General features: G+C 39.3%; 1 protein-coding gene across 4 annotated transcripts in view; it reads left to right on the plus strand.

Moving 5' to 3' along the window:
• Window positions 1–13,851, plus strand: part of LOC138028704 (nucleoside-triphosphatase ntp-1-like) — a 21,395-nt gene extending 7,544 nt beyond the window's left edge. For 2 of the 4 annotated variants that reach the window (XM_068876306.1, XM_068876307.1), the window contains exons 2-3: window positions 2,187–2,263; window positions 11,928–13,851. In XM_068876306.1, coding sequence (XP_068732407.1) covers window positions 11,934–13,172 — 1,239 coding nt within the window. In that variant the 5' untranslated portion in view covers window positions 2,187–2,263; window positions 11,928–11,933 and the 3' untranslated portion in view covers window positions 13,173–13,851. Of the gene's footprint in view, window positions 1–2,186; window positions 2,264–4,130; window positions 4,325–8,293; window positions 8,496–11,927 lie in introns of those variants that run through there. The other 2 variants (XM_068876305.1, XM_068876304.1) reach the window with 2 other exon arrangements.
• The last annotated feature ends 231 nt before the right edge of the window (window positions 13,852–14,082 follow it).

A 14,082-nucleotide genomic window follows, 5' to 3' on the forward strand; every position in this document is an offset into this window, starting at 1 on the left:
TGATTTTCTGAAGCACGTACCACAGGCAAACCAGTTTATGCTTCACAGAAGCATCTAGTTAAATATGAAATGGAATCTATTTAAAGGTCTTATTGTGAACGTCCTTGTTTGCATTTTTCAATGTTTTGTCACATCTTGGCCATGTGTACATTTTATTTTGCCATTCTTTTAAAAGAAGTCAAATACTGCAATAAGATAAAGAAAAAACATTTCAACAGAGACATGATAATGACGAAAGAGCATGGTATATTAAGGATTTTAAAACAGCTGACAAGTGTCATATATGTGTTAAAATATATACTGAAAAAGATATCAAAGTAAGAGATCATTGTCACATAACCGGAAAATACAGATGTGCAGTGCATCAAGATTGTTATTTTCCATAATTTGAGGGGATATGATAGTCACTTCATTATGCAGCAGATTGGTGATTCGCTAAAAAGCATACATACAAAAAAAAAAGGTGAAGAACAGCAGGTGAATATAAATGTCATCCCCAACAATATGGAAAAATATACGGCTTTCATGTTAGCGAACAATCTAACATTTATCGACAATTTTCAGGTTATGAGTTCAAGTGTGGATAAGTTTGTAAGCAACCCCACATGAATCATTAAAATGCACATTAGAAAAGCTTCAATATTAAAACTTAAATTTAATGTCTAAAAAATTAAGGTGTTTACCCTCATGATTATATGGATAGCTTTGAGAAATTCAACAAAACAGAACTACCAACAAAAGATGAGTTTTTCAGCATTATGAATAATGAGCAAAACGACGTCATTTGGCGACGTAATCAATTTGTTATATAACAGTTAGATAACTGTAAGCAATTGTTTGAAATCACCTCATGATAGTCATCATCATGGCCCAGTGGTTAGGGCGGTTGCCTTGAGATCCGGAGATCCCGGGTTCAAGACCCGCTCTGACCACTCGTTGAATTTAACCCTGGTAGTCCCTGGTTCAACTTCCCAGCTGCACTTGTAAATTTGCCTCCGACCTGTTGGAATTCTTAACAGTTGGAGTTGTTGTGTTCTGTTGTTTCGTTGATTTATTGACCCTGAAAAGCCCTATGGTGAGCGGTCAATTCAGTATGTATTGTATTGTATCGTATTGTATCATCATGGATCCATAAGCACAAGCACGCTCCATCGCTTGCTAACCGCAAACCGCTTTTAAACCGCTTGAAAACGCAATGTGTTTAGCTGTAATACTTTTACAAGAATATGAGAATCATAACATTGAAGCCATAAAATTATGCTAAATGGCTGTCTTTAAATTATTCTTTTGTTCATATTCAAAATAGCCCAACTAACCTCGTTTTTTAGACAAAAATTCTAAAGAATTTGTTAGAGGATATTTCGAGCGCGCGCCATTTTCAACGGAAGAGCCTGCTTGCAGGCTAGCATTTTAGTTATTAATGTAGGAATTCTATTCCCTACCGGAAAGCATTGTGTTTTTGGTCACTTGGGATTAGTCTTCAATTGGAGTTGTTTTGTTTTCTTTCTTTTGCTTCTTTTGTTTTACGTAACTTCTGCTCTGGTTTTTGAGACAAAAATTCTAAAGAAGTTGTTATCCTGAACGAGGTTAATTGGGCTATTTTGAATATGAACAAAAGAATAATTTAAAGGCAGCCATATTTGCATAGGGTCTATATAGTTTTCCAAACATTATGAAATAATATAGTTTCCATAAAATTATTTTCATAAAATGATTACAAAAAAATTGAACTATCAAATGCTAAGCAATATAGGAGTTGGTCGGTTTTGGGAACATTGAAAAGAAAATGGTCCCGAACCGCCAACTCCTATACTACTATGGTCGATATACCAAAAATTCGAAGAACGAAAAACAGAGTGTCTTTGAAACATGTAAATTCTGACGTCTAGAATTACCTGTGAGTTCCAATAAATTGTCAGGAGGAAATCGGTACTGGGGATGAAGTTTGTTTAATCAGGTTACAGCTGTAATTTTTTGTTTCGGTGTATTTGCACAATCAATTTTCCTCTGTATTTTTGAAATGTTCCAGAATATTCTCGAAACACTACTCTAATTATACCTTAAACACACGTGAAAGGGATGTGGGTCACTAACAAAGCGACCAATGGGCATGCTTTTCAGTTAATTATGTTAATTATGGAGTTCGAGTTTTCATTTTCATTGTCCTTCGCTTCTTTAATTGCAAGTGTGATTCGTCCGCGATAAAAGGGTTACTTGTCAGCCTCCCACAAAGTGATCTGATCTACGAAGACACACTTTTCAGGTAAGATATCTTAGTACTGACTTAATTTTGCACGCAACTGATGCGAGTTTCACTCTTGTTTGAGCGATTCATTTCGTTTGTGTACGTGATGCAGTAACTGTTGTTTATACTGTAGTATAACATAATGGTTGCTTTCAGTTCACGGAAATCCTTCTTTTCTCAGGGGTGAAATAAATCCCCTGTGGTACTTTCCTTGCTTTTAGTCTTGGGCTTTACATGCTACAAAATGTCTTGGACGTTTCCTGGTCGTTTTTGGGCAGCTTCTGCAAGTACCAGAGCAGAAGTTACTTAAAACAAAAGAAGCAAAAGAAAGAAAACAAAACAACTCCAAATGAAGACTAATCCCAAGTGACCAAAAACAATGCTTTCCGGAAGGGACTAGAATTCCTACATTAATAACTAAAATGCTAGCCTGCAAGCAGGCTCTTTCGTTGAAAATGGCGCGCGCTCGAAATATCCTCTTCCGTTGAAAATGGCGCGCGCTCGAAATGTCCTCTTCCGTTGAAAATGGCGCGAATTAGTCTTTATTTGGAGTTCTTTTGTTTTCTGTCTTTTGCTTCTTTTGTTTTGCGTAATTTCTGCTCTGGTACTTGCAGAAGCTGCCCAAAACCGATCAAGAAACGTTCAAGACATTTTGTAGCATGTAAAGCCCAAGACTAAAAGCAAGGAAAGTACCACAGGGGATTTATTAGCTAATCCCAAGTGACCAAAAACACAATGCTTTCCGGTAGGGAAGCGAATTCCTACATACACCCTGTGACCCCCTACTTCGATATCGTTTTATCGCTCATAACATTAATAACTAAAATGCTAGTCTGCAAGCAGGCTCCTCCGTTGAAAAATGGCGCGCGCTCGAAATATCCTCTTCCGTTGAAAATGGCGCGCGCGCGAAATATCTTCTTCCGTTGAAAATGGCGCGCACTCGAAATATCTTCTTCCGTTGAAAATGTCGCGCGCTCGAAATATAAGGGCTTGGCTAGTTACCAAGGCCTTATATTTCGACGGAAGAGCCTGCTTGCAGGCTACTGAAATGCAGGATGACATGGCTGGACAGATGTCATGCTCTACGTAGTTTAAATACAAGCAAGTGGTTAAAGAATGCTTAAATTGAAAACATGTAAGTTTCTAAATAGAGCAAAAATACAGAATGTAGGGCGACTATTTTTTTATCAAAAATTGGGGTTTTATCAACGGAGTTGATAATATTGGCCACCGTTCAGAGATTCAAAAAGCTGACGTTTCGAGCGTTAGCCCTTCGTCAGAGCGAATCGAGAAATTATGGGTTAGGTGTGGGTTATATAGTAGAGTAGGAGCTACGCTATTGGTGGTAACATGTCAACATGAAAAATAGGATTATATTAGTTAAATGAAAAGCGTTCGTTAATACCGTGAGGATTAAGAGTGCCGACTTGGACGACGAATTTTTGTTCCAGGTTCTTACGGCTTTCCGTCGTACCTGGATGTAGGGAAAGGCCGCAGATGGCCATGTGTTTTTGGGGGTGGTTAGGGAGATTAAAATGACGAGCGACTGGCCTAGTTGCATCCTTGTCATTCTTCTCAACATCGCGAAGGTGTTCGCGGAATCGGTCGCCTAGTCGTCTTCCTGTCTCGCCAATGTATAATTTATTGCATAACGTACAGGTTACGCAATAAATGACATTTCCGGAGGTACATGTGAAACGATCGGTGATCTTAACAGATCGCTTAGGTCCCGATATCTTGCTAGTGTTAACGATGAAAAGACAAGTTTTGCATCTTAAGGGCGCACATTTGAAAGTGCCGGGTTGCTCGTTAGTTTTGAGCGCACTTCTAATGTTGGCCCCCTGGCGATCCCAGAATCCTTTACGCATAGCGTAGTATCCGATTACTGGCAGTGGGCGTTGGCTAAGTTGGTTGGCTATATTAACACTGCTTGCTAAACTCCGCTCACACTAATTCTACTCAGTGAACAGACTAGCATCGTCGGTTCGCATTCAAATCGTCTCTGCCGAGAAGAGTGTTGGAGTTGCTTCTCTCCCCAAAGAATTCCTTCAACAATTTGGCTCCAAGCAAAGGCGTTACGTAAATATTACATTTTATGTCCGTTCCATACTTTCTTTATGCGTTTTTTTACCCATTGCGCGATCATTCACGGCTAGTAAATTGTTTGCGTTTTTCACCTTCATAATTTTTATTGTTGGCATTTTCTGAAGTAAGGCAATTATGGTAAGCCAAGTAATCTAAAATAGGTTTCTTTGGCAATGTCAAAAACGTTGGCTGATATAAGCATCTTACTCTCAATTTTTGAGTAAGGTACCGGACACTTTGGGATAAGGAAAACTCTATTCAATAGATAGAAAACACGTGCTTCACGGAATTGTGGCTATCACTTAAAGGCCATGCACATGTACTCACAAATCACTTTCCAAACTTCTCAATACAAACCTTAGCCTCCCACGCAGACGCTCTTAGGGCTTCGTCACGCGTTCCTCCACCGCAAGCACAATCACAGCGGATTTCCAGATTCTGGAAGTGCAGTTTGGACCCCTGACAAATTTTGCGTACGGTCATTGCAAGAAAATGGGCTTCGTGTGTTGGGCATTTAAAATCGCTGACTTAAGTTCTTATCGAAGAGAAACTGGAGCGTATAAAGTTCGTGCTTTGGCTTAGATGTTTGTGGCTCTAAGTAAGCAAGCAAGCAAGCATTATTTAAACACGGAAAATAATCAGTTTAGCTGAAAGAAGTAAAAACGCTTTACAACTGTTTTACATGATTCCCGTGTGGGAGTCCTATAGGTCAGATACCTGCTTGATCCCAATAGAGCCAGCATACAGGCCCCGCTGTAACGGAAACTTCGTTTCAAATAACTTAGTATTTGGCTTGGGCATAGCAAGTTTCTCAGGTTATATTCAGCAACGCGTTGAATGAAAAGGCGTTGAAGGTATTCCGGAGCAAGATGGTGAATTGTTTTATACATAATTGGGACTTTCTATTTTTTTACGTCGAAGAGACAGCTTCTCCCACTTAAAAGTATCGAGAAGGAGGTTGGAGCTCGTATCAAAGGGTAATTTAGTAATTATGTTGGCTGCGCGATTTTGTAATTTTTTTAGCTTGTCACTTGACTGGCCACTTTAGCAGTCCCAGTAAACAAAATGCGGTAATATTATCGCTATAAATTTGAAGCGCATTCTTAGCTGAGATATAGTGCCGTATCCGTTGTAAGGCTCTTATTGCCAAGGAAACTTTTCTGCATATTTCGTCTACATGATTTGACCAAGAAAGCCGATCATCAATGGTAAAACCCAGGGATTTAATGTGATCTACTCTCCGGCATCAATTCGTATTTTTACAATGACTGCAAAAATTCTCGCGCGCTCATCGGCTAATTGTTAATTGTCAATAGGCGGACAGACACACAAATTTATAATTTATGGGATAATGACGCGATATTGCTCGCGTCAGATGGAAGTTTCTCGCATTTTTGTCTCGCTTTCTTCTCGTGTTTTGACTTTATTTTGACCCCTCTGCCTTTTTGTTATTGTAAAAAATAAATTGATGTCAGTTTTTTTATGCATTTGTCCTGTTATTGACAATGACTTTCGTCATAACGTTGTTAAAGTAGTCTGCAGACCACTCGGCTATCGCCTCGTGGAGCCACAGCTATTTTGACAGTTATCAATAACAGGACAGACGCATGAAAAACTGAAATCAATTTGTTAAACAAACCTCGCCAAATTGAGTGTTTAATCTCTACCTAGGTCCAATTATCATTAACTCGGTCTCTAACCTGTTGCCGGGCTCTCAGCCAACGGCTAAGGTTACTGAGTTCAGCAGTTATTGCTAGTTTAAGATCTTTTAACGTTTTTGCAGTTAGGCTTATATTGGTATCGTCAGCGAACGTTATCTTGCGTTAATAATTTCATGATCGCGTGATAGTGTCGAATGAAAAGGACGCCACTCCGGATGCCATTGTCGATGTTACAGAGGAGATATGTCCAAGTTTGCACGCAATTGCAAATGTTGCGAAAAATCGCAGAAAACGGAAAAGCTAGCGAGCACTAGTCCTCGACAAGCTTTAACAGGAGTCGCGATTTTTGCAGAAATTGCGAATTTTGCGTAAATTGCAGAAATCTTAACTGTTTAAGGCATAGTAACCACAATGTTTCTGACAAGACAAGCGAGTTTTGCAGTAATGCAAAAATTGGGAACCTCTACAAAAATCGTAACCAAGGTCCATTTGTTCAAAACCGGATTAAAGTTACCCTGTATTATTTACAAAAATGTCATTCATTTTCATTCAGTGCCAATGCCATAAGGTGCCTACAATGTTTGACAATTATAGGCTACAGTTCCGACTGATTAAGGTATGTTGTTTTCCTGCTGCAGAACACAACGTTGTTTAATAAGACTTTTTAAAGAGCTCTCCTCGTTTTACAAGATGCTTGAGACGAACATCAGCAATTTTTGACGAATGCTTCGGTTAAGAGATGTTATTGTGTATGTCTGAAAAGTTAGGAATGTGAAGTGGGATAGGATATTGATGCACACTTAATCAGCAAAGAATACAGAAACATCTTCCATTTTGAAATGTTGTGGAGGTAAAGGTGTTCTTGAGTTTACAGTTGTAATCTTAGGTTTTTTGATGGACAAACGGTTTTTTCGGTATAATATTCTTGTCGTTATGATTCAAAACAGACCGTATAAATTAAAAACCATTAAAATGGTATTTTGGAAGGAGATCCCAATCGTAGTCTAATTCCCAACATTTTTCGTAACTGATCATTGATATTAAGAAATCCGGACGCGTAATAGTTTGCTATGGGACAATCTAGACGTGTTCACAAACCGTTCGAAAAATAGAATTTGACTTTGTTGATGTGCGCTCCACTTTGTCACGATTCTACAAAGACTCCTTGCACATGCGCCCTTTAAAAAGTTAGTGACTTTGGCATAAATTACTCATTTTTCTGTAATTTATCACGCCAATACAGGAATCCCAAAGGAATTGTGAAAACGCGAGCGCGACAAATTTTATAATCTGGAATAACTATCCTGCGATTATCACAATTAGGCCAAAGTGGTTTGGCCTATGGGTATGGCTTACCCTCAGGGTTAAACAATCCCAGGGATGTGGCGGCTCGATCCGAACGCTTCAATAAGTTTTTCACGATGCATTATCTTTAGCAACTAATTTATTGCTAATTTAGGTCTATTGAATGTAATCTGCTAATTCTACATTAGTGTTCTATGTTTGATGACACCATCTGGAATTTACAGGGGTACCCAACGATAATATTCGGTGAAATATGTTTTCGGGAGAGCCAAACTGTTCTAAGAATTTCTGTTTTATGTTGCAAACAGCTATAGATTTCTTTACTAAAACATCACCTAAAAGATTCAGCAACCAGGGAAAAGTAGTCCTTTACGTTTTTGGAAGGGATATTTTTGAAATTTTTGCCAAGCAGTTTCGGATGAGCAAATGGTTCTCTGGAAGGTAACGTTCGGCTATCAATTTCTGAAATGAAGATTTCATTCCCTAAAATTTTCGGACACTTCCATTTTCAGCTAAGATATCCGAACAGATCAAATTCAAACATCTCTCTGGACCGTCTTGATACATTACAAGGAGCCTGGAAATGTCTCTCAAAGGCTTCTGGCTTAATTTTCTCGTTGGTGCCCTTGAATTTAGTATATGCTGCCATGATGGCAAAATGAACATTCATTCATTAGAAGGAAAGACGGACAGGAGACCTGTTTCACAATGGTGTTCAAATAAAATGTTGTCTGGTTTTAATGTTAATAAGCCTTTCTAGCCTCGCTACGACGAACAAATTTTAAAAGAATATTTGTTTCAAAATGAGGGCAGTAGGTCTAACATTAACATAAATCAGAAACTCATAAGGGTTGAAACGTGTAACGCGCGTTCAGAGCTTCCGAATATTCAGTGCGAACTGATTGGTTGAACGTTTCAGTGCTAAGTACTATATTTGGAAACCCCTCGCTCTTGTTGTTCCAAATATGGTACTTAGCAAATTGGAATATTCAGAAGCTTGTTTGCCAGCACACAAGGGGCCGTTACACGTTTCAACCCTTATGGGTTTCTGCATAAGTACAAAACAGTGTAAAGGAGGTCGCCATTTTTGAAAGTGGGTCGTTGGAAGATGGATGATACGAGGAGTGCGAAAAAGAAATAACGCAAATGAGTTTTCCAATCCAAAAATAAGAGAACATGAGAGAGATGAAAGGAAAAGGGTAAGTTAATATTACACCGGGGGTTTATGCTGGGATCTTCCATATGAAGTGATACTGAAGAGTTATTGTTTGCCATCGATGTGGTAATCATTCGTGTATTCAGAGGAAAATCCCAAAACGATTCCAACCGAGTGAATTCCGCAAATGAAGGTCCTAAGCCGAGATCCGATCTATATTCTTCACAAGATCTCGTAAAAAAAGCGTAGTTAACCGAACCGTAAAATGAAAGCTAAAATTTTAAGAGTGCTTTGGCCTAATCACTGAAACAGGCTCTCAAGCTAAATAACTAAACGAGTGCTATATTCTTCACACGATCTCGTAGAAAGGAAAAGTCCATTCCCGTTTTCACTTCAAATGAAATCCTTGTAATCTGGTATGACATTTCATTCTGGTGACCAATGTGTTACTTAAAATTGCAGAATGTCTATTAACGCGGGCAATAATGCTACTTCTTGCCCAAATGTGCGCTATGTATCATTGTGCTTTCATGCAAACACTGCGAGGGCGAGAACTTCATTCTGTAACAAAAGTGAAAAAAGTTAAACAAGGAGAATGCACGTCTGTGGTATTGTCTATTTTCCGCGGTACTTTGTAGGCTGTTGGGGCTGGCTGTTGGAATATAGAACTAGCTTAGTTGATTTTTACATACCCCGGTTATGCATATCTCAAACCCGATAAGTCTCGTAGTCGTAATTAACAGCGGAACTCGGTGCAATCTCATCCTTGACAGCTCTATCAGACTCGATACACCAACACCACGAAAATGTGGATTCTTGTGGGAGTTTTTAAAAGCTTACTGTATCTCTTTACACTTCTGTTGTGACTCGTTGTTATCTCCAGTGGAACAAATTTCCCAATTTTTGATTCACTGTGAAAAGTGCGTAGTACTTGGAGCTTCTTCAATGAAAATTTTACACCATGAACTAATGTATGCATAGTTTGTAGCTTGTTGCTTTTGAAGGAGTTCTGTACAGAAGTACATGCATTGGATATGCATTGTACAGTTAAATGCGATATGTTAGCGATCTTCGCAAATTGTGCTTTGGTGATTTTATACGTTAAATTCGTAAATTTCGCACAAAATCACAAAAATCGCGAATCCCAGTTGGGGCCTCGTCTTCTTTTTTTTTTTTCATGTTTTACGATTTTTGCGATTTTTCGCAAGGGGACTTGTCTTTTCAGCCGTTTACGATGTTTGCGAAAAATTGCAATTTTTACAGCTGCGTGCAAACCTGGACATAAGTGTAACAGACAAGCTATTTTGTTGAAGGACATCTTTTGGGGGAAGAAAGACTCCTCAACACTCTTGCTGTTCACTTCTTTATATGATGTTCTCTAACGAGTAGTTTGTTAAAAAAAGAGCACCTAACACCGATAGATTCGTTTACTTATTAGCGCTCCCGGTCCAGGCAACGCATCGCGATTGGTCAAAGGATTAGAGGCTTAGAATGCAATAACGCCAACTACAAAAGAAGTGTTTGACATAAACTACGAAGGTGCACCTACGGTTGCACGAAACGTGGTCCACGCCGACGGCTTAAAAATTGCAGTGCCGTTAGGCGTTGAGCGAGTCCATAAAAGACCAATCGCAGTGGCTGGAGGACCAGGATCACTAGCCTAAACCTTCTGGACGGAACGTGACTTCTCAACTAATAACTTAAAGTAACAAAGACTAAACCAACCGAAATAAACAAGGGATTAACAATATTAATTAATGTACCTGGCTAATCCAAGCCGTAAACTAATAACGTCAACGCGAGATTAACGGATTAGTACAGCATCGGAGTTCCTAGAACAATAACTGAATGGTACTACAGGATTGTTTCCCAACAGTACGAGAACATTCGACTTAAATTTAGCGTTACAGCCTAATTTAGTAACACACACTAAATATTAAGAGTACAGCAGTTGCACGACAAAACGTACCAGAAGCACTTGTCAACACAGTTCTTTTAGTTCCTCTAATTAATCAACCCAGACGGATTAATTCCAAATAAGAAGTATATCCTAGTGTGTCCAGGTATGAATTAAATTGTTTACAAGATAAGTAAGGGCACGAAAGTTTTCGTGAGAGACGTTGGAACGCCTTTGTGAAGAAACTTAGCCTTTGTGAGCAAACTTAATTGTGTTTTCCAGTACGTGCATTTTGCCTGGCAACAGTGTGGCCCCTTTGTTGAATTGGTCACGTCCGTCTCTCAACACACTGTTTAATAACTTTAACACAAGATCAAGTCTTTCCTGAATCATCATTCACTCACTAATAGATATAAAGGTAACTTCACTCCACTAGAAATGGCAAACACACTTCACTCCAAAAAGCTTTGTGCCTTGCAGCACCATTCGTTACGCACAATTAACTTTAGCTGCAGAAGCATTTGTTACACACAATTAATTTTAATGGTATGACAAAAGTGCTTAAACGCGTCGTTAACTAATCAGAACAAACACAATTGAACTCGCAATGTTTTCTAAAAACACTAACCCATTCCAAGCAATTTAATGAAATAATCGTAGCTACAATTTTTATTGTTTAACAATTTGTTGCCTCAAGCAAAGCTGTAAGGGTACTATGTAAAGAAGGGAAACCTGACTGGCAACTTAATAGCAGTTTATTATCATTTAGGTAGTGATAAAGTTGATCATAGACAAGTTTTTCAAGCACTTTTTGTACTATTGGGGTAACGGAGATGGGGCGATAATTATTTACAAGTCTGGTTTTAAGCCTCTTTCAAAAGATCGGTGTCACCCTAGCCAGTTTCATTCAGTTGGATAGATTCCCGTGAGGATTGATTTTGTAAATATGTCGGTTAGCGAGGGTGCAACAATACTAGCTGCCATCTTTAACAACTTACTAGGGATCTTGTCAAGGCCATTGGCTTTCTTTTTATCGATTTTTTCCAACAGGTCGAGAACAATGTCGACACTCGGAGTTTTTAGAGATTATCACTTTATCAGAGGGCGACAAGAATGATTCAGCGTCAACTTCTCCAACCGAAATATCTCTAGTTAGCATTTTCGCAATGTTAGTGAAGTGCACATCGAAAGCTTCCGCCATATTGCCCTTCAAAGAATGAGAACGGTAGAATTCTTATGATTGAAACATTTTGCTCTCATTTTGCTCAGATCTGTGCGATTTTTCGTGCGGGAGATATTCGAAGAAATGTTTTACTCAAATTTATAAGGCTTTGTATGGAGACGCCACGTTTGCGTCCCGCTGAGGGGCACAAATATGGCGGCCGGAAGCTAACAAAAAAATTTGTCATCGAGTTTTGCTATAAAAAGCCTGTAAGCGTCTTTTGAGAACTCATAAATATCTACATGAGTACTTACTCTCATTCAAGGACTGTTCAGACTGCAAAATCTCAGCAGATAAATCACTTTTTTATTCTTTTGCAAGAATAATAACGTGTGAATGGGTTACTTCCCTCTCAGGTCACGATGACAATGAGTAAAAACACATTGCTCCTACTGCTCATTACCAGCTCAACACAACTACTGATATGTTTCGGACGATCCGTGCCCAAGGACTCAGCTGCAGACAAATACGCCATTGTGTTCGATGCAGGCTCCTCAAAGACCAAAATGGAAATCTACAAGTTAAAAATGGCCTCCCCTCCCTTAGACGTGACAGATGTTGAAGCACTTGACCCCTCCCCCAGCAGAGTCGAACCTGGAATAGCTAGCCTAGCTGAAAATCCAGACGGAGTTGAATTATATCTGGCCCCACTGTTAACTGCAGCGAAAAGTGTCATTCCTCGGGGTGCACAAAAGTCGGCTGACGTCTTCTTCTTCGCCACAGCAGGGATGCGGCTTTTGCCCCCGGACCAGTCTGGCGCTATTCTCCGTGAAGTTGAGAAACTCTTAAGTGATAAAAGCAAATGTCCATTCACGTTTTATTCAAAAAATGCAAAGATTATTTCGGGTACGTTTGAAGGAATATACGCTTGGATTTCTGTGAATTTTCTCCAGGGTAATCTTCTCCCAGGGGGATCTCACAACACAAGCGGAATTTTGGATATGGGCGGGGCTTCCCATCAAAACGCTTTCAATACCCCAACTAAAGATACCCTTGCAGTAAAGTTAGGAAACTATGTGTATCACCTTTTTTCCAGAAGCTATCTTGGCTATGGATTGAATGAGGCCATTAAAAGATACGTCCATGAAATTTTCCTAGAGAATGGAGCCGTAAATGTTATTGAAAGTCCTTGTCATCTTCAGGGTTACGAAGAGGAGACCACCATAAATGGTCATATTGTGAAAATTGAAGGAAAGCCTTCAGTCCCCCGTTGCCGATCTATTATTAACGAAACTTTTTTCTGCAAAAAACCCGGTTGTCCGTTCTACGACCAGCCTCGTTTGCAGGGGGATTTTGTGGGGATTTCCGGGATGTTTTACACCGCCTTAGACATCGGGTTGCTGTGTTATTCATGTGTAAAGCCTTTGTCACCGGTCATGTTCGAAGAGAACTCTCGACAGTTTTGTGCTAATCGTTATCAGGATGTAAGCAGTAATCCATATGCAAAAGTCGATTGTTTTCGGGGTAACTACGTTTATGAGCTTCTCTCTCAGGGATATGACTTGCCCCCAGATAAGACGATCGAAGTTGGTAAGAAAATGGGAGGATTTAGTCTTGGTTGGACCCTTGGCGCCATGTTATACAACGGGGAGTATTTGTGAGCGCCTCCTTAGGAGCACGGGCGGAGTTAATGAAAGAGAAGGAACAAGGGAGTATAAAGCACAATTAGTGGTTGAAAAGTAGGGAACGACGTTGTAATTGATAAAAGCTAAGGAGATACCTATACAAAAAGCTCCAATTAATCGCGCAAACTTTGTAAGTTATCTTATCGTTAGAAATAGATAAAGCGACTTTCGTATGACCTTGAAACATAACGTAAACAAAAATGTAAAACATTCAATTCGCTTATCGAACAAAAACAAACGAGCGAGAATTTTCATTGGCTTAGCGAACACGGATGCGAACAACGTCCTTTCTGGAAAGCGATTGGCATTTCACTTTGACGTCGTTTGAAATAGAGTAACGTGATTGGGTAATCAAACTGTTTACTGCCCATATTAGGAGTTTCCTTGGCGGGAATAAGGAGAAGCTTTGTTTTAATCTTGCCGAACATTGGTCCGTGAAACAAATTGTGAACACTTTTTCAAGGTCATAACAAAGTCGCTTTAGCAAATGCTTAGGCTTAAGTGTGAACTCATAGCGTTTCTTCTTGGGATGTCTTATTTTGTAAAGCAAATCAGTAGATTGCTTTTCCTTTACAATGTAAATGTGCTAAAGGATTGTGGGTTAGGTAATTATCTGTAACTACACTGAAGAAATAAACGAAATGGCATAATGGGGCATTGCGTTGTTTGATTTTAGAATTGTGAATAGTTTATAACTTCAAAGACCTTTCTATCTAAAGTCTGTCTGCTCACTCCACTCTCAACAATCAACAATTACTAACCTGCGTGATGCGCTTTTCTTTACGTTTTCGCTTTCGCGCGAAAGAAAAAAAGGTTCCTTTTTCGCGCCCTCGCGAAAGAAAAGAAAGCCTGCTCGCGGGTTAAATAGCTGTATTCATAGTGAACG

Source organism: Montipora capricornis, chromosome 13 (genome assembly GCF_036669925.1).
Source record: "Montipora capricornis isolate CH-2021 chromosome 13, ASM3666992v2, whole genome shotgun sequence".
NCBI lineage: Eukaryota > Metazoa > Cnidaria > Anthozoa > Scleractinia > Acroporidae > Montipora > Montipora capricornis.